The following is a 22,311-nucleotide window of genomic DNA, read 5'->3' as shown; positions in this document are numbered from 1 at the left end:
ATAATATGTTACAGTAACATGGTAAATTGAACAAAACCTGAAAATAAAGATGCAAACAGCCAGAACTGTAAAAATTGACATAACATATTCCTGATGCCCAGGACTGGTTAATAAGGTGTATATAAGAAAGATTTGAAGAACATTGCTGCTCAATAGTTATACAACTTTGTTATTTGCAAATTGTCAAACGGTGGTGAATAATTAGTTATTATGGATAATTACTTAATCTAGAAGACTTCAAGGGGTCGATCCGATATAAAGCGTCGCCCGCAAAAGCCGGCGACGCCAATATTTGCGCGGATTTGGTATCACATATACGGCGTAACCTAGAAGTTACGCGCGTATATTTCTGCCGTCGCCCGCAGTTTTTTGGGCTATAGGCAGGTATACCAAACCCGCGCAGTTTGGTATCCAATATGCAGCGTAAGGACTTACGTGGCGAAAATGGAGAAAACTTACTCCATTTTCACCTCGCCACAAAAAGCAGCCGTAAGAAGCCTTACGCTGACTATTGGAGCCTTGTAACTCCCTAAACTAGCTACAAAATAAACCTAACACCTAACGCATGCGCAATGTCTATCTCCCTGTCAACCGCGATCTGCTAAAATAAACCTAACACCTAACGCATGCGCAATGTCTATCTACCTGTCAACCGCGATCCCCCCCCCCCCCCCCGAAATCCCTAATAAAGTTATTACCCCCTAAACCGCCGCTCCCGGACCCCGCCGCCATCTACATAAACTAACCCCCTACTGTGAGCCTCTAAAACCGCCGCCATCTACCTTATCTATCCCCTAATCTGACCCCTTACACCGCCGCCACCTATATAAAAATGATTAACCCCTAATGTAAGCCCCTTACACCGCCGCCATCTCTATTAAAATGATTAACCCCTAATTTAATCTACCTACCCCGCCGCCAGCTATATTATCTATATTAACCCTAAGTATATTATAGTTAATATAGTTATTACATTATATATATTAACTATATTAACCCTAATTATATTAGGGTTAATATAGTTAATATAGTTACTATAGTATTTATATTAACTATATTAACTCTATCTAACCCTAACTAAATTTATATTAAATTAATCTAATTCATTTATAAACTAAAATGTTCCTATTTAAATCTAAATACTTACCTATAAAATAAACCCTAAGATAGCTACAATATAATTAATAATTACATTGTAGCTATGTTAGGGTTAATATTTATTTTACAGGTAAATTGTTAATTATTTTAACTAGGTATAATAGATATTAAATAGTTATTAACTATTTAATATCTACCTAGTTAAAATCGGAACAGCCAATAGAATGCGAGCTCAATCTGATTGGCTGATTGGATCAGCCAATCGGATTGAACTTGAATCTGATTGGCTGATTCAATCAGCCAATCAGAATTTTTTAACTTAATTCCGATTGGCTGATAGAATCCTATCAGCCAATCGGAATTCGGCGGACGCCATCTTGGATGACGTCATTTAAAGGTACATCATTCCAAGTTCAGCAGTCGGCCGGGATGGATGCTCCGCGGCGGCGGAGCGAAGAAAGAAGATTGAAGATGCCGCCGGAAGAATGAAGACTTTGCTGCCGCTTGGAGGAAGACGTCGCCGGAGGAAGAATTCTTCTTTGCCGCTTGGAGGAAGACATCGCCGGAGGAAGAATTCTTCTTTGCCGCTTGGAGGAAGACATCGCCCGGATCGGATCAGGAGTTCGGCCCGGTGTGGTGAAGACAAGGTAGGGAGATCTTCAGGGGGGTAGTGTTAGGCTTTTTAAGGGGGGTTTGGGTGGGTTTAGAATAGGGGTATGTGGGTGGTGGGTTGTAATGGGGGGGGGGTATTGTATTTCTTGTATGCAAAAGAGCTGAATTCTTTGGGGCATGCCCCACAAAAGGCCCTTTTAAGGGCTGGTAAGGTAAAGAGCTTTGAAATTTGTTGAATTTAGAATAGGGCAGGGAATTTTTTTTATTTTGGGGGTTTATTATTTTATTAGGGGGCTTAGAATAGGTGTAATTAGCTTAAATATCTTGTAATCTTTTTTTTATTTTTTGTAATTTAGTGTTTGTTTTTTTTTGTAATTTAGTTTAGTTAATTTAATTGTATTTTTAGATAGATGTTAGTAGTTTATTAAATTTATTGATAGTGTAGGTGTATTTGTAACTTAGGTTAGGATTTATTTTACAGGTAATTGGGTAATTATTTTAACTAGGTAGATATTAAATAGTTAATAACTATTTAATATCTATTATACCTAGTTAAAATAATTAACAATTTACCTGTAAAATAAATATTAACCCTAACATAGCTACAATGTAATTATTAATTATATTGTAGCTATCTTAGGGTTTATTTTATAGGTAAGTATTTAGATTTAAATAGGAACATTTTAGTTTATAAATGAATTAGATTAATTTAATATAAATTTAGTTAGGGTTAGATAGAGTTAATATAAATACTATAGTAACTATATTAACTATATTAACCCTAATATAATTAGGGTTAATATAGTTAATATATATAATGTAATAACTATATTAACTATAATATACTTAGGGTTAACATAGATAATATAGCTGGCGGCGGGGTAGGTAGATTAAATTAGGGGTTAATCATTTTAATAGAGATGGCGGCGGTGTAAGGGGCTTACATTAGGGGTTAATAATTTTAATATAGATGGCGGCGGTGTTAGGGGCTCACTTTAGGGGGTTATAGATATAATATAGCTGGCGGCGGGGTACGGGAGCCGCGGTTTAGGGGTTAATAACTTTATTAGGTTGCGGCGGGGTACGGGAGCGGCGGTTTAGGGGTTAATAGCTTTTTTATTGTTAGGATAGTGAGGGGGGATAGCGGATAGAGGGTTAGACAGTGCGGGCTATGTTAGGGAGGAGTGTTAGACAGTGCGGGCTATGTTAGGGAGGCGTGTTAGACAGTGCGGGTGTTTTAGACTTTAGTCAGGTTTTATAGGCGCCGGCAGTTTCTAACGTGGCGCAAGTCACTGGCGACGCCAGAAATTTGTACTTGCGCAGATTTCTGGACATCGCTGGTTTGTGAGACTTACGGCACGTTAGCATCTGACGGCGACTTATATGGGATAGCTCGAGTTGCGAGCTGAAACTGCGGGCGACGCCGGTTCCCTCGCTTGCGCCGCAAACTGCGATCGATATCGGATCGCGCCCCAAATTCTCTGGTTATTTGTCACGTGTATTCTATTCTCTAACCTATCAGATATGTGTTGGTGCCGCTTCTACAAAATATGTGTGTTCCCCTTCAAGCGTCGCCCCAACCACCGGCCACGCCCAAGGGGTTAATATATAAGTAAGCAGTATACACCATCGATTTAATCCCAAAAATAAAGTATCAACTTATTAGACAAGTATAAGTGGGTTTGATGCTTCTTCAACTAAACTATTAGCAGCTTCTCCCTCTTTATGTGTTCAATTTTTAAAATATGGGATGTTGTATTTATGTGTGCGTGAACTGTATATATTTAAAGGGACACTGAACCCAAATTTTTTCTTTCATGATTCAGATAGAGCATGCAATTTTAAGCAACTTTCTAATTTATTCCTATTATCAATTTTTCTTCATTCTCTTGCTAACTTTATTTGAAAAAGAAGGCATCTAAGCTAACTCTGGACAGCACTTTTTTATTGTTGGATGAATTTATCCACCAATCAGCAAGAACAACACAGGTTGTTCACCAAAAGTGGGCCGGCATCTTAACTTACATTCTTGCATTTCAAATAAAGATACCAAGAGAATGAAGAAAAATTGATAATAGGAGTAAATTAGAAAGTTGCTTAAAATTTCATGCTCTATCTGAATCACGAAAGAAAAAATTTGTGTTCAGTGTCCCTTCAAGTCATGCAGGCCTTTACCCCCAAGTCTGGGGTGTTAAGGAAGGCTTGGATTATAACCAGTTCTGGCAGAGTACCCCAGCAGGCCGGGGGGTGGGGGGGACGTTGCCTGTGAGTTTGGCGCCACAACAGGCCTCAGGTGTCCTTTTCCGTCTCAAGGGTCATCAATACAGCAACTTAGGCTGATATAAGCTTGCAGATTGTGTAAAGGTACGATTTCAGTCGTATTTATGGTAATTGCTGTGGTTATGGAACAATAACCGGCGGATTATGCTTTCCTCTCCTGGAGCTCCAGAAAGATGCAGCCTCTCAGAGCCGCTGCTTGGACACGCCCCCAAGATATATCATTTATGTTTAAATATTTTTATTAAGTTTTTTCCAACATGAATATAACAACAAGTGAACTGTTACATAAGGCAAGTACATCAAAACCCCAGTAAGTGGGGGGTAGCTTGTATCACATGTTCATATGAATGCCTCTCAATATAACGTAGAAAAAGGGAAAGACAAAAAATAAAAAAATAAAATAAAAAGAAGGAATGGGAAAGGGAAGTGAGTTGCCCTGAGGTTTCAAAAAAGGTTAAAATTAAATAACATATGGGCAAGATTGGACACATATCTTTAAAAATAAAGAGATATAGACAAAAAAAAAAAAAAAAATAATAAAGAAAATAAAGATAGACTTCAAAAGTAGTAGGGGGGGGGAAACAGGTTTTGTACTCACATCAAAGTAATATGCAACACTATCATGTATCTCATTTTGCAAAAGAAAGAAGCATTTAGAAATTATTCTGTAGAAGCTACTTAGTTCCTCTCGAGCCAACACACCGCTGCTATTGTATATATGTTTTCTATGTTTTCTCAAATGACTCTCTGGTATTCATGATACATGAGGCAGATTTGTAAATTCTAAACATGTTATTTATTTTATTCCTCACCTCCATCCATGTTGGTACCCCCGTTTTCCAGTGGTATGCTATTGCTATTCTTGTGGTCGTGCATAAAATTCTAATAAAGGCATTAATTTCTTTATTATATTTTTTAAAACCTGTGTGTAATAAAGCTTGAGAAATATCAAGCTCTATCTCTTCCCCTAAGATCGAGCTAAGTAAAGTGGAAAGGGAATGCCATATCTGTTTTACTCCATCACAGTCCCACCACATATGTCTAAAGGTGCCTATATTCCCACATCCCCTGTAGCATAGATTGGATGCCGCCTGTGACATGTGAGAGGTAGCACTTGGTGTTAGATACCAGCGAAATGCAATCTTGAGGGTATTTTCACGTAAATCTGCACTGATCAACCCTCTTCCCATGGAGCTAAATATATTCTCCCATGTATGTCTATCATAAGTAACATTAATGTCACCTTCCCACCTGCGCATCAGAGTTGTTTTAGGGGCATTGTGGTCTTTCTGTATAGCAATATATAGTATAGAGATTGTATGTTTAGGTCTAGAGGTTTGTGAGTATATACTTTCCAGTGTTGTGGAGGAAGAGGCCCTAGCACTGCCCATGTATTTACGAATGGAGGTGGACAACTGTAGATATTGAAACCACCTTATCTTCATCGGGGTCAGTTTATCTTGAATCTGCGTGTAGGTCATCAGTGTGTTATTAAGTAAGGCGTCCGCCACCCTATAGAGCCCTTTATTGGCCCATTTATCTATAGAGGTATGAAGCTCTTGAGGCATAATTTTCCTGAGTGGAATCATCACTGATCTCGGAGGTAGTATGTTGTGGTGGTCTGCTATCCATTTTTTAACTTGTTTGGTGGATGCATAAATTGGTGATCTAAATATATGTGTATTGTTTGTTTGGTCATTCCATAACACGTCGTCTGCATGTGGTAGTCCCTCTATCCCTGCTTCTATTTTGGGCCAGATAATGTCCTCTAGTCTCCTCCCCATTAGAGTAGTTTGTGAAATTCTGGCTGCCTTGTAGTAGTCAATTAGGTTTGGGACACCCCCCCCCCTAAAGTTTTATGTTGTGTCAAAACCACTGAAGGGATTCTTGCTTTTTTGCTACCCCTAACATAGGCTATTAGTTCCTTTTGTAATGTAGATAGTTCCAGAATCGGAATTGGTATAGGTAGTGTGCGGAATAGGTAAAGTAAACGTGGGAAAACATTCATTTTGACTGCGGAAAGTCGGCCATACCAAGAAAAGGAATGTCTCTTCCAACTCTGGAGGTCTTTTCTTATAGTTTTAAATAACGGCGTGTAATTATATTTATATAGTTGGTGATATTGAGCTGACAGCTGAATCCCCAGGTATCTAAGTGACAAGATATATCATTTAAAGGGACATGAAACTCAAAAATTTCTGTCATAATTCAGATTAATCATACATTTTAAAACAACTTGCCAATTTACTTTTATTTTCAATTTTGCTTTATTCTCTTGGTATCTTTTATTGAAGATGCAGCAATGCACTCCTAGGAGCTATCTGAATACGTTTGTAAACCAATAAAAATGGGCATACAAATCAGCCACCAATCAACAGCTAGCTCCAAGCTCCTGAGCCTATCTAGGTATACTTTCTAAAAAGGATACCAAGAGAATAAAGCAAATTAAAGTAAAGTAAATTGGAACGTTGTTTAAAATTGTATGCTCTATCTGATCCATGAACTTTTTGGGTTTCATATCCCTTTAAGTAATCCACACAAATCAAATAATAATATTTTCAAAAGACCAGCCATATTACTATCATTAGAAGTGAGTTGGTTATAGCAATTTTACTGAAAATATGAGTGATTTCTTTATTTATTAGTTGCAGATATAACACATCTGTTTATTTAAAAAATATATTTATAGGGAACATTAAAAGACTGCTCAATATGTGATGTTGTTTTCAATCAGCACCTAACATAATTATTAAATAATCTTTCAGGTGATTTTTGGAGGAGGAAGAAAGTACATGACTCCTAAAGGAACCCCAGATCCTGAATACCCCACAAGCTCTGTACAGAATGGACGGAGAAGAGATGGCAGAAACCTTATAGAAGAATGGGTCAGGAAACACAAGGTAATGTATTGTTAATGAGGAGAGCAGGTACATAGAGAGACAAGCTTAGCCATAAGTGCTGCTATGAGTCCCTTTGGTTGCTTCTGTTTTGCTAAGTTACAGTAAGTCTCAACTCTATAAGTTATAACCCCTTCTTATGTACAATAACTTCTGCCACCACCAAACCAATTTGTTTTGGTTAGTTATAACACCACTAGAGATGCACCAATTACATCTAACTTGAGATGGTTAAAGTAATGTTTTACCACCAGCAGGTGAAGCGTAAGCAAGAGAAGCATACATCTTATTATTTTCTTAGAATGTAGTTCTGATATAGCTGAGAGGTATGTTTTGTGTTATCATCTTGCTGTAGAATGAATCTCTGACCAACAAGGTATATACTGTCATGTACCTGCTGCTCCTGTCTGAACGTTGCTATGGCTGTCTTTTCTTTTTGTCTCGTGCGCTGTTGGCGTGGTGGTGACGTCATTTCCGCACGCCTGCACCATTTTATGTGCATTTATGATGTCATCTTTGTGCCACCCTAAGCGCACATGTGTGCCCCTCTTGGCTCCAATTTGTGCCTGTTTAAAGCAGCTTCATCCTCTCCTTCCTGCCCAAGTATAGGTTTATGAAGAAAAAGAGTACTCCAGCCTTGAGTAAATATTGTTTAAAAAGGGACCTTTATTAATTTACATGGTACAAACAACTAATTAAGGACCTTATATAGGTTAGAAACTTAATTTTTTTGGACTTTGGACCTCTTTTTAAACAATATATACTCAAGACTGGAGTACTCTTTTTTCTTCTTTGACTACTCACAGTGGGATGGGTCACCCTGTACTCCCTGCCTGAGTTGAAAGAGGTTTGCTGCTGTTCCCTGCACTATTTGATTTACAAGTATAGGGTTACTCTGTGATTCCTATGGTGTTTTTTTACATGGTCTGTGCTGTCTGCCTACTTGTTGCTGACTCAGACTCCTGCTTGCCTTGTGACCAACCTTTTTCCCTTGTCCTCTTTTACCTTAAAAGATTGGACTGACTATCTGTTGCTGAATCCTGCTTTGCCTTGTGACCAAATGTTGGCCTTCCCCTCTGATACCTTGAAAGATTGGACTGACTATCTGTTTCTGAATCATGCTTTGCCTTGCGACCAACCCTTTTACCTTGTCCTCTGGTACCTTGAAAGATTGGACTGACTATCTGTTGCTGAATCCTGCTTTGCATTGTGACCAACCCTTTTACCTTGCCCTCTGATACCTTGAAAGATTGGACTGAATATCTGTTTCTGAATCATGCTTTGCCTTGCAACCAACCCTTTTACCTTGTCCTCTGGTACCTTGAAAGATTGGACTGGCTAACTGTTGCTGAATCCTGCTTTGCCTTGTGACCAACACTTTTGTATTGCCTTCTGATACCTTTAAAGATTGGACTGCCTATTTGTTGCTGAATCCTGCTTTGCCTTGTGACCAAAAATTTTCCCTTGCCCTCTGATACCTTAAACGTTTGGATTTATAACCTGTTGCTGAATCCTGCTTTGCCTTGTAACCTATTATTTTGCTTTGCCCTTTGGTACCTTGAAAGATTCCTTTTATCTTGCTTCTATGAATTTTCCTGCAGTACCTCATTCCCTTAATCCTATTAACTTTAGCCCTGGTATTTTTCTTTATCTTTCCACTTGACGCTGGGATAAGAAGAATTCTGGCCAGGATTGGTCTGATAGAGAAATATTCCACAGACATAACATATACCAGAGGGTTAGTTCAGGGTGCCACTCACTCTGAGCAAGTCACTGACTCTGGATCCAACAAACGTATGCCAGACCATCACCCTTCTTTCTCCATGTTTGACAGTTGGTGTCACACAATGAGGAACCATCCTTTAACATACTCTACATTGTATATTAACCCTGCATGATGAACTGAAGATTTAACATGTTGATTCATTGGTCCATAAGACCTTCTTCCAATCTTCAGTGATCCACTGACAGTGCTTCATGACCCAGGCAAGCCTCTTTTTCTTTTTTTTAACCAGCATTTAACTGTTGCCTTGTGAGCCATCTATCACACAAGCTGATGCCTTTCAGAAACTTGTCTTCCTATTCTGTTGTGGCTTTGGGTCTGCCATTCCTCTTCCTGTCAGAGTTTTCCCCTGTTTTCAAGATCATTTTAATGGTGTAGGACACTGTACTTATTGACACTTTGCCTTCCTTTGCAATGTCTCAAAAGAAACCAACCTATATTTGTAAGAGTTATAATGGTACATCTGTCTTTCTTTGTGAATTGCCTTTTTATCGCCATTATGACAGCAATATACTATTTAATGCAGTGCAGTGCTGTCCAAATAATGCATAAGATGGTGTTCAAGCAGTGCCTTTATACAGACAGAGGGTTTGTAAGTAATTAAAAAGAGTTGGGTCACCTATGTGAATTTTAAGACCTCATTTGCTTCTATTGCTGCAGAGCAGCTGTAAATTGGTAACACCTTACTTACACCTAGATTACAACTTGTGCGTTCGTGTTTTAATGCTGAAAAAATGGTAATTTCAGCGTTAAAACAGCACCAGACCATTACAAGTCATGTCGGTATAGCTGTACCATAAGCCTTTTAGCCTGAAACGCGTCAGTCCCGCACTTGTAAAAATTATGTTTTTCCATGGGATTCCCATAGCGCTGCCATTATAAGTTTTGCGGTGAGGCTAAAAAGCTTGTGTTACACCCTATACCAACAAGATCCGTTTCGCAATCTGAGAGCAGTAATTATGAGTTTTACGCTACAAAACTGTTACATAAAACTCAGAACACCCATAAACTACCTATTAACCCCTAAACCAAGGCCCTCCTGCATCACAAATACTATATTAAATGTATTTACCCATAATCTGCCGCTCCCGACATCGCCGCCACTAATAAAATGTATTAACCCCTATTTCGCTGCACCCCGACATCGTTGCCACTATAATAAAGTTATTAATTCCTAAACCGCTGCCCTCCCACATCGCAGACACTATTTAAATATTATTAACCCCTAATCTGCCGTCCGTCCACATCGCCCCCCACTATACTAAAGTTATTAACCCCTTATTCCGCTGCCACTATAATAAACCTATTAACCCCTAAACCGCAAGCCCCCCACAACTAAATATACTAAATAAACCTATTAACCCCTAAACCGAAAGCCCCTCACATCGCAATAAACTAATTTAAACTAGTAACCCCTAAACCTAATGCCCCCTAACTTTATATTAAAATTACAATTTCCCTATCTTAAATTAAATTAAAACTTACCTGTCAAATTAAAAAAAACTAAGTTTAAACTAACAATTAAACTAATATAACTATTAAACTAAAATTAAACTAACTACCAATTAAATAAACTAAATTACACATTAAAAAAATCCTAACACTACTCTAAAAGTTACAAAATATCTAATTACAAAAAATAAAAAAATAAAAATTACAAAAAATAACAAACGAAATTATCAAAAATAAAAAAGAATTACACCTAATCTAATAGCCCTATAAAATAAAAAAGCCCACCCAAAATAAAAAACCCTACCCTACAATAAACTACCAATAGCCATTAAAAGGGCATTTTGTAGGGCAGTGCCCTAAGTTAAACAACTCTTTAACCTGTAAAAAAAAATACAAAGACCCCCCAACAGTAAAACCCACCACCCAACCAACCCCCAAAAATAAAAAACCTAACTCTAACAAAAACCTAAGATACCCATTGCCCTGAAAAGGGCATTTGTATGGGCATTGCCCTTAAAAGGGCATTTAGCTCTTTTGCATTGCCCTGAAAAGTGCATTTTAGCTCTTTTACGAAAAGCCCAAACCCTAAACTAAAAAAAAAACACACCCAAAAAACCTTAAAAAATCCTAACACTAACCCCCGAAGATCCACTTACAGTTGCTGAAGTCCTGCTTGGGGATCTTCATCCCGGCGGCTCCACCTTCATCCAGGCAGCTCCATCTTCATCCAGGCAGCAGACAGCTCCCTCTTCATCCAGGCGGCAGGCGGCTCTATCTTCATCCAGGTGGAATATTTTATCTTCATCCCGGTGGCGTGGAGTGGGTCCATCCTGAAGACATCCGGCACGTAGCATACTCTTAATCCGCGGTATACTGAATCTTCAATGCAAGGTACGCGATTCAAAATGGCGTTCCTTGCATTTGATTTGGGAAATTCAGATTAGCCAATGAGAATGAGAGCTACTGAAATCCTATTGGCTGTTTAAATCAGCCAATAGAATGAAAGCTACTGAAATTCTATTGGCTGATTTGAATAGCCATTAGAATTTCAGTAGCTCTCATCCTATTGGCTGATTTGAACAGCCAATAGGATTTCAGTAGCTCTCATCCTAAAATCAAATCAGCCAATAGTAATGCAAGGGACACCATTTTCGCGTACCTTGCATTGAAGATTCAGTTTACGGCGGCAACCGTATGAAGAAGATGCTCCGTGCCGGATGTCTTTAGGATGGACCCGCTCCACGCCGCCGGGATCAAGATAAAAGATGAAGATTGAAGATGCCGCCTAGATGAAAATGGAGCCGCCTGCCGCCTGGATGAAGATGGAACCACCTGCCGCCTGAATGAAGATGGAGCCTTCAAGCGGGACTTCAGCAACAGTAAGTGGATCTTTGGGGGTTAGTGTTAGGATTTTTTAAACTTTTTTGGGTGGTTTTGTTTTTTAGTTTAGGGTTTGGTCTTTTCGTAAAAGAGCAAAATGCCCTTTTCAGGGCAATGCAAAAGAGTTAAATGCCGTTTTAAGGGCAATGCACATACAAATGCCCTTTTCAGGTCAATGGGTAGATTAGGTTTTTTTAGATAGTTTTTTTTTTTATTTTGTGGGTTTGGGGGGTGGGGGTTTGTAATGTTAGTGGGCCTTTGTAATTTTTTTCAGGTAAAGGAGCTGTTTAACTTCAGGCAATGCCCTACAAAAGGCCCTTTTAAGGGCTATTGATAGTTTATTATAGATAAGTTTTTTTTATTTTGGGGTGTTTTTTTTTTTAAATGGGTATTAGAATAGGAATAATTGTTATTATTTTTAATAATTTGTTTGTTATTTTGTGTAATGTTTTTTTTTTTCGTTTTGGGGTGGGCTTTTATTTTTAGAATAGACATTTTTTTATTTTAATGGGCGGCAAAAGAGCTGAATACCCTTTTCAGGGCAATGGGTAGATTAGGTTTTACTTTATTTTTATTTTGTGGGTTTAGGGGGTAGGGGTTTGTATACTGTTAGGGGGTGTTTATCTTGTTTTAGCAAAAGAGCTGTTAACTTTAGGGCAATGCCCTACAAAAGGCCCTTTTAAGGGCCCTTGGTAGTGTATTATTGTAATAACCGCTTACATATGAGATACAATTGTATTTTGTTTGTTGCTCTTTTGTACAATGAACCCAGGAGATACTGTTTCCACTGAGTAAATGTACTGTGAGCGTAGTTAATGGCCAGTGGTAATGAATGGTTTAAAGATTGTGTATAAGTTACACTTGTGACTCTGGAGGTTATTTATACTATTTACAGATGTAATTTGTGGATGATAGTAATGTTCCTTTAAGTTACTCTGGCTTGGTATAATCGTCAGTCTTCACACACACACACTCGGAATTCACATTCACACTAAAGTCCCACTCAGCATATAAAAAGATAAGAAGCTGATATTCCGGATCACAGGTTGTACAAGTATCATCAGCGGGGTCTGCATATGCAAAAAGTATCATATATTGAGAGCAATTGATAACCACGTAAGGGCAGAGAGAAATTCAGTTGTTACCTGTGAGTTGTTTGCAGCTTGTATGCGTCTGAGCTGAGCGAGCGTGTGTGTGACTTACTTCCGGTCCTGCAGTGAAGGTAAGCGCGGTGATGAATCCAAGGAATAAACTGACTCCTGTCAGCTGTAGGAATTAGAACAACTTCAGTTAAAAGTATTTTCGTGATGAAGATTTCCTAAATACTTTGTGAAAGAGAGAAATTATCTTTAATTAACTTTGAAGCAGGAATTGCGGTGATACAAGGATTAAGTATATCAGCCTTAAAGGTAGTTGCAGACAGATTCACTGTGCTGCAGGAAGTCCTTCAATATTCAGACAAGGAATTGGGAAAACAGGAAGCCTTATAAAGGGTCACAGGTTAATGAAGGGATATACCTTAAAGGTATATCACAATTATAGATTAGGGTTTTTTATTTTGTTGTGGGTTTTTTATTTTTTAAAGGGTATTAGAATAGGAATAATTTTTATAGTTTTGTATACTTTCGTTTGTTATTTTTTGTTATTTTAGTGGGTTTTTGTTTTTTTGTAATGTTAGGTTTTAGTGTAAGGCAGATTAGGTTTTATTTCACAGGTATATTTGTATTTATTTTAACTAGGTAGTTATTAAATACTTAATAACTATTTACTAACTAGTCTACCTAGTTAAAATAAATACAAACTTACCTGTGAAATAAAAATAAAACCTAAGCTAGCTACAATATAACTATTAGTTATATGGTTGCTAGCTTAAGTTTTATTTAACAGGTAAGTATGTATTTAGTTTTAAATAGGTATTATTTAGTTAATAATTGTAACTTTAATTTAGCTCTATTTTTATTATGTTAAAGTTAGGGGGTGTTAGGGTTAGGTTTAGGGGTTAATATAGTTTAATTTAGGTTGTTGCGATGTGGGGGGCTGCCGGTTTAGGGGTTAATCATTTTATTTAATGGTAGTGATGTGGGAGGCCAGAGGTTTAGGGGTTAATAACTTTATTTAGTGGCTGTGATGTTGGGGAGTGGCGGGAATAGGGGTTAATAGCTTTATTATAGTGTGGGCGATGTTGGGTTGCAGGGGAATAGGGGTAAATAACTTTAGTATAGTGTCGGCGATATCAGGAGATTAGCGGTTAATAGATTTACTTTGGTGGCAGCGATATCGGGAGCAGCAGAATAGGGGTTAATAACATTATGTAGGTGTGCACCAGCACGTCAAAACAGCACTTGTATTTTGTGCGGTATGGAGCTTAAAACCACCATATCGCACGCACAAGCCGGCTGTTTAAAAACTTGTAATGGCTGTGCTATAGAGGGTTAAATAACGCAACTTTTGTTGCGTTCATTAAATTCCCTATAGTACACATAACTTGTAATCTACCTGTTATTTATTTAACCTCTGGAAGTTTAACACCTTTGTAACATTTCAGGTTATTCACTGGAACTGAACTACTTAACTTTCAATAAAAACTGGAGCTGTTCTAAAACTTCTCACTGGTATGCACATAGACATATTAACAACTAACATTTGTCATTTCCTTGTCATGCTGCATTTCATATTAAGGTATAAAATAAGAAGCTCCTATTCTTCTCTCCCAGTACACAATACCTTCTCTTTCAGTTACAGATCTAGACTATCTATCTCTACCAATTTGTTTCTAAAGCATCAGCAGATTTTTACAATGTAAATATCTTATCTATAACATAATCGCTTTTGTAACGCATCTGTTGCTGTCGTCAGTTGCGCGCACAGCCTGCAGCGTAAGACAGCTTTAGGAAACTGTAATATAACAGCTGAGAGCTTGAACTCCAGAAGCTTCAGGCATCTGCTGTATATGGAGCCGGAGCGCGATTGGTGCTCCGCCTCCATATGAGGCCAGGTGCCTGATCGTTAAAGACGGTGACACTGTGTGTGCTGGTGCCGGCGGGAGGTATGAGTGGGAGGTGGGTGGGTGGCTCAGCAGCGGAGGGGAGAGGGAGTGTGAGTGCCCAACTACAGTAAAAAAAAAAAAAACGGACCGGAGGGATGGGGCAGATATAAAGGGTAGGGGAGTGCCCTACTACGGAAAGAAAAAAGGACAGGGAGGGATGGGGCAGCCTCACTACAGAAAAGAGGTTTGGGGGGATACATGGCGATTGCGGGGGTGGGGGAAGGTGGTGGGACCACTACACTACAGAAAAAGATAAAATAAAAAAAGAATAGAATAAAAGGGATTTATAGGTACTGGCAGACAGTGCCTAGGATGGAGGCAATAGAAGGGGGAAGATTAGAGAGCTGTTTAATGGGGGAACAGGGACAGAGGCATAGGGACAGAAGGATAGGGACAGAGGTAAAGGGAGAAGGATATAGGGATAGGGACAGAGGGACAGGGATAGGGACAGAGAGACAGAGGGATAGGGACAGAGGAATAGGGACAAAGGGACAGGGACAGAGGTACAGGAACAGAGGTACAGGGACAGAGGTACAGGGACAGAGGTACAGGGATAGAGGGATAGGGACAGAAGGATAGGGACAGAGGGATAGGGACAGAGGGATGGGGAAGGGATATGGATAGAGGAATTGGGACAGAGGAATAGGGACAGAGGGACAGGGACAAAGGGAGAGAGGGACAGGGACAGAGAAATAGGGACAGGGACAGAGGAATAGGGACCGAGGAGCAGGGATAGATGGACAGGGACAGACGTGAGGTATAGGGACAGAGGGATAGGGATAGTGGGATAGGGACAGAGGGATAGGGATAGAGGGAAAGATGGATAGGGATAGATGGACCTCACTTTAAAAAAACTGCAGAGTGAATAAAAGAACAAAGGGGCGCCTCATGTGCGGGATTATCAAACATACGTATAAACTCGACACAATATGAGCCAAATGGATACTCACATGTTAATAAAGCACCCTAATGTGCTGGTAGATGCAGGCTGTAGATTGATAGGGTGTAACAGCTCACCCACAGCTGGAAATTCTTGTATGATGCTGACCAAGCACACCAATGTGCTGGTAGAGGCAGGCTGACAAATTTATGCAAGGCGTGTCAGCTTACCCCACTAAGGTTCTCCCAATGGTCAAGATTCAGGTGCAGGAAAATGCTAGTGATTTTACTCCAGTAGGTAGTCAGTAAACACAAGCAGGTAAGGTGTTTCCACTCTACTTTATTTTTTTAAAAAAACAGTATTTGTCAGGGGATCCCCCCTTATCTGACATCAGCACCTTTATCTCTGCAATACCACCTATAGTTTCAATGTCCAACCCACCTACTATTTCACCTGTGCTGAGACATCAGACAGGTGCTTAGTTATTAAGTTAGTACCTGAGCTATACAGTTGCTACTTGGATTAATCCTTACTGGATATTTGTTTCTTGTTTGACTTATTTCTAAAGTCTGCCTGAATTGCCACATTACACTTCTTTTGGATTTCGTGCTTAATCAGCCTCTTCACATTTATCCGGATACAACCTGTTAACAGTTCTTTTCATAAGAAGCCTGAGTTAACAACTAGTTTATCATTGTTTCCCTGCAAGGAAATCTTCTGACAGACTGTTTCATTATACATACGGAAACGAGTGACGTCACTCGCGACTGAGCGGAACATCGCTCCTGACCTGTCAATTGCTTCAGCGTCTCAGATTGCACACGCTGCCTGCTTCTCACAGCTGCTCTGAGGTAAACACAGTCTGCGCAGTTACTGAGCCCCTGCACATAGTAATCATCTGCCGCAGAGAGAGTGTTGTGTCCTTTTGTTTGCCAATAAGGGAGCTCAGTCTAAGAACGCATACGCTCCTGTTACTCTGAGACAAGGTAATACTGTTGAGAGCTGATTCTCACTAAAGAAAACTAACCTTAACTGTATATATGTAAATAGTTGTCTGAACTGTTTAGGATTTATTATCTGTTACTTGAGATAAACAGGTCTCTACCTGCATTCCTCAACAAAGGTAACCCAATAATTCACTACAAGCTTATCTGGGTGTCTTTTATATAGGATAACTCTTGGCTGAGTGAGACAAATAACCAGATCCGCAGTTGTAGATCCACATCTTCCTCCAACCGTTACAGTATTTATTAAAAAAGCTAAACGGCCGTTTCCTCAGGCATAATATTCACCTTACCAGTTAACCTGCTTTTTATAACTCCTACCTAACACAAATGAACCAAGTCCTCCCTTTTAGGGGGCGTGTTCTCGAATTAATTTGATACACCTACACACTCAAGATCTACCTGTATAAGCATCCAAAGTTGTACATACTGTATCACAGTGTTTTTCAACCAGTGTGCCGTGGCACACTAGTGTGCCGTGAGAGATCCTCAGGTGTGCCACGGCAGACTGACAACAGTGTGACATATTTTTTAAACTTTGCTTGTTTTTTACTCCCAGTGCAGGGGTAGTTTGTAGGAGGCATGGCATAACAGCACAATACATACAGTATGTGTGTGTTTGTGTGTATGTGTATTAGGGTTGCACCGATACCATTTTTTTAAGACCGAGTACAAGTACAGATACTTGTTTTCAAATACTCGCCGATACCAATTACCGATACTTTTTTTATGTCATGTGACAGTTTACCAAGCACAATACAGACTAATTATTTAAGATTCCTTCTTTATAATTATGAAGGACTATAGCTCAAAAGACATTATGAAATAATAAAACAGGTTTTATTTGTCACATAGTTCACAGAACATGTTTAGAAATAAAAATATTACAATAAAATATATTAACAACAACAATAAATAACAAATATAAAATTGCAACTAACCAAAAGTGCCATACAGTAAAAAATAGAACAGAATACTGTTTAATCATGGTGAACAACACTATGGGCTAGATTACATTTGACTGGTAAGCTTTACCAATGCTCTCATTACACGTCCTACTCCATTAAAGGCTATGGAGTTGGAAATGTGAACAGAGCATTGGTAAAGCTTACCAATCACATGTAATCTAAATCTAGTCCTATAATTGCAGGATGAGTGTTCATTGAGATTAACTTAATTTTTCCTAAGAGTACTCTTCCTGCAATTATATAAGCTAAGATGTTCCTCAGAGTACAGTATGTTTTGAACATAACTGTGCAAGATATGAACTAGCAGTATAAAAGGCAATCTAGCAGTTAGAATAATTTTTTAAAAGTTAGTGGCAAGTTCTTTTTAAGGAACAGAACAGAAGCATCTCTGCATGTTCAGCTATAAGTCTGTTTTTGCTATCAGTAAGGAGGTTCAACTTTCCACACTACTGCATGGGGCAGAAAGATATTTTTGGGCCATTTTAGCCAGAGCTGGAAATCTCAGTTTATTAACTGCCCAGTACTTCATGGGTTTGTCTGAACGCAGTACAGTGATCTCTCCTACAATAATACAAATAAGAGCAATTTGTATTGGCAGAATAGTAGTAAACAATTTTTAGTTTAGTCCCACTCCAGCTTTAAATGAAATGGGAACATGCAGTTTGAAAAAAATACCACAATATAGCATATGGGTAGTAAGTGGAGGTATCGGTTTAAGTATCGGTGCATTTGCACGAGTACAAGTACTCATGCAAGTACTTGGTATCGGTACCGATACCGATACTAGTATCGGTATCGGTGCAACCCTAATGTGTATATATATATTTGCTGTATTAGGCTACAATGTGTGATTTTTTTAAAATTTTGGGATGGTGGTGTGCCACAGGATTTTTTAATGTAAAAAAGTGTGCCACGGCAAAAAAAAGGTTAAAAATCACTGCTGTATCAAACCATATATACATATATTAAGCAGCAATCATAAAGAACAATGTATACCCTATAACATCACAAAAGACATTTCATTTCATTTTACATCTCATCAGCATCTTCGTTAGCAATTTAAGCGATTAGATAAGCACCCATTTTTGTCTCACAAATATTTCCATCCTATCTTTCAATAAATTATGGGGTCCTCCCTCTTTATAAGTCTTTATCTGATCTCTATGTGAGATATAGCTCAGAAAGTGTAACATTCTCCCTTTGTGTGTGTACAAACACATCATTCCATCTATTTTTTTATTGTTTATTGCTATTTTCAGTCCTTTTTAAAGTTCTCTTAACTGACTTATGTTTGTCTACACAAATCTTACCTTTATTTATTTGTTAAGTAGTCATTTAACACCCATTGGTTCTCCTTTTATAAGGGCAGAATATTATAGATATGGGTCCGGTTGTCTACACACAGTCCGGATTGTTTTTTAACATTAGGTTGGGGTTCACTATAATAGAGCACTTATACATCTAAACACACTTAGAGGCCTATTTATCAAGCCGTCAAATATGCTGGAATTCCGCAGCGTAATTGTGGCGAGCTTGATTTGACCTAGTTATCAAAGCCTACAGACTGGCAAAAGTTTAAATTTGTGATGTAACATACGATCCGCCGGTCTCAATCCGACACAGATCGATGCTTACGTTATTACAGATGTTCCGAATACAAATTCAGCACTATCTGACACCTTTTGCAAGTTATCAAATTTCTAACAGGTACGCTCGCCACTATTCCAGTCCAGCGTACCTGGTTTTCAATCCGCCACCCTACAGGCCGCGGATGCCATAGGAAAGCAGTGTAAGCTTATGTTCGATGCTGCCAGATATCCCATTGATTTATATGGTAGAAAACCAGTAACGTTTACACCTTACACCCTAACATAAGCCCCGAGTCTAAACACCCCTAATCTGCCGCCCCGACACCGCCGCCACTAAATAAAGTTATTAACCCCTATTCCACCGCTCTTAGTTCCCGCAGCAACTGTAATAAAATTATTAACCCCTAAACCCCTGGCCTCCCACATCACTACCATTAACTAAATCTATTAACCCCTAAATTGCCAGCCCCCCACATCGCCATAAACTAAATTAAGCTATTAACCCCTAAACCTAACAACCCGCTAACTTTACATTAAAATTGTCTCATCCCTATCTTATAATAAATTAAAATTTACCTGTAGAATTAAATTAAACTATATTAAACTATTAATTAACCTACTCTACTATTATACTAAAATTACATTAAACTATATTAAACTATTAATTAACCTACCCTAACTATTATACTAAAATTACATTAAACTATATTAAACTATTAATTAACCTACCCTAACTATTATACTAAAATTACATTAAACTTCCAATTAAATTAACTAGGTTACATATTTAAAAACCTAACCCTACTAAAATTATTTTAATCTACAAATTATCAAAGGTCTTGCGAACCTGATCCGACAGTGCGGATCAGGTCCGCAAGACCTCGCTGAATGCGGAGAGCAATATGCTCTCCGTATTCAGCATTGCACCAGCAGCTCACAAGAGCTGCTGGTGCAACACCACCCCCTGCAGACTCGCGGCCAATTGGCCTCCAGCAGGCGGGTGTCAATCAACCCGATCGTACTTGATCGAGTTGAATTGTGGCGATTCCTGTCCGCCTGCTCAAAGCAGGCTTACAGGGTTATGGAGCAGCTGTCTGAAGACTCGACAGAAACATGGGCCCTCAAGCTCCATACAGAGCTTGATAAAAGGGCCTCAATGTTACAAAAAATAAAAAACCACAGTATCAAAAATAAAAAAGAATTACACCTAATAGCCCTATCAAAATAAAAAGCCCCCCCAAAATAAAAAAAAACCCTAGCCTACAATAAACTACCAATGGCCCTTAAAAGGTCCTTTTGCAGGGCATAGCCCCAAAGAAATCGTCTCTTTTACCTTTTTTAAAAAAATACAAACACCCCCCCAATAGTAAAACCCACCACCCACACAACCAACCCCAAAATAAAAAGCCTATCTAAAAAACCTAAGCTCCCCATTGCCCTGAAAAGGGCATTTGTATGGGAATTGCCCTTAAAAGGACATTTAGCTCTTTTACTGCCCAGACCCTACTCTAAAAATAAAACCCACCCAATAAACCCTTAAAAAAAACCTAACACTAACCCCTGACGATCCACTTACAGTTTTCGAAGACCGGACATCCATCCTCATCCAAGCGGCAGAAGTCCTCATTGATGCCGGAAGAAGTCTTCATCCAAGCGGGCCGAAGTCCTCATTGAAGCCGGCAGAAGTCTTCATCCAGACGGCATCTTCTATCTTCATCCAGCATGGAGCGGGTCCATTTTCAAAACATCCGGCGCAGTGATCCACTTCTTACGATGGTCAACGTAGAATGAAGTTTCCCTTTAAGGTACGTCATCCAAGATGGCGTCCCTTACATTCTATCAGCCAATAGAAATTAAAGGGGAAAAAATCCTATTGGCTGTTGCAATCAGCGAATAGGATTGAGCTTGCATTCTATTGGCTATTCCATCAGCCAATATAATGAGAGTTCAATCCTATTGGCTGATTGAATCAGCCAATAGGATGAAAGCTCAGTCCAATTGGCTGATTGCAACAGCCAATAGGATTTTTTCCCCTTTAATTCCTATTGGCTGATAGAATTCTATCAGCCAATCGGAATGTAAGGGATGCCATCTTGGATGACGTACCTTAAAGGGAAACTTCATTCTACATTGACCATCATAAGACGAGGAGCTCCGCGCCGGATGTCTTGAAGATGGACCTGCTTTGCGGCGATGGATTAAGATAGAAGATGACGTCTGGATGAAGACTTCTTCCGGGTTTGATGAGGACTTCGAATCGCTTGGATAAAGAATTCTTACGGCTTTAATGAGGACTTCTGCTGCTTGGATGAGGATGGATGTCCGGTCTTCGAAAACTGTAAGTGGATCGTCGGGGGTTAGTATTAGGTTTTTTTAATGGTTTATTGGGTGGGTTTTATTTTTAGAGTAGGGTCTGGGCAGTAAAAGAGCTAAATGCCCTTTTAAGGGCAATGCCCATACAAATGCCCTTTTCAGGGCAATGGGGAGCTTAGGTTTTATAGATAGGCTTTTTATTTGGGGCGGTTGGTTGTGTGGGTGCTGGGTTTTACTGTTGGGGGGGTGTTTGTATCTTTTTTACAGGTAAAAGAGATTATTTCTTTGGGGCAATGCCCCGCAAAAGGCCCTTTTAAGGGCCATTGGTAGTTTATTGTAGGCTAGGGTTTTTTTTTATTTTGGGGGGTCTTTTTATTTTGATAGGGCTATTAGATTAGGCGTAATTCTTTTTTATTTTTGATTCTGTGTTTTTTTTTATTTTTGCAACTTAGTATTTTTAATTTTTTTGTAACTTAGTGTTTCTTTTTTTGTAATTTAATTTTTTTTTAATTGCAGATTTAAATAATTTGAGTAGGTTTAGGTTTTTAAATATGTAATATTTAATAGTTAATTTAATTGGTATTTAATGTATTTTTAGTATAATAGTTAGGGTAGGTTAATTAATAGTTTAATATAGTTTAATGTAATTTTAGTATAATACTTCCAAATTATTATGCAAATTCTATTTCAGTGTCACAAAGATTAAATATTTTTTTTTTAGTTTAACTCATGGATGGCATTGTGTCTCAGGGCTCTTTTGATCACTGAAAATAATCTCGGACACCTGTGATAATTAGATTGCCAGGTGAGCCCAATTAAAGGAAAACTACTAAAGGAGGGTGTTCCACATTATTAAGCAGAGCACCATTTTCAAGCAATATGAGGAAGAAAAAGGATCTCTCTGCTACCGAAAAGAGTGAAATAGTTCAATGCCTTGGACGAGGTATGAAAACATTAGATATTTCACGAAAACTTAAGCTTGATCATCGCACTATTAAGAGATTTGTGG

General features: G+C 38.7%; 1 protein-coding gene across 1 annotated transcript in view; it reads left to right on the top strand.

Annotated features, from left to right (window-relative positions):
- ALPI (alkaline phosphatase, intestinal) overlaps nt 1-22,311 on the top strand; it is a 140,177-nt gene that overhangs the window by 38,852 nt on the left and 79,014 nt on the right. Inside the window, exon 6 of the mRNA XM_053711912.1 lies at nt 6,756-6,890. Within this exon, the coding sequence (XP_053567887.1) occupies nt 6,756-6,890 (135 nt within the window). The remainder of the gene's footprint in view (nt 1-6,755; nt 6,891-22,311) is intronic.

Source organism: Bombina bombina, chromosome 4 (assembly GCF_027579735.1).
Source record: "Bombina bombina isolate aBomBom1 chromosome 4, aBomBom1.pri, whole genome shotgun sequence".
NCBI classification, from domain to species: domain Eukaryota; kingdom Metazoa; phylum Chordata; class Amphibia; order Anura; family Bombinatoridae; genus Bombina; species Bombina bombina.
The sequence above is the reverse complement of the archived record's forward strand: the minus strand, read 5'-3'. Positions and strand labels throughout refer to the sequence as shown.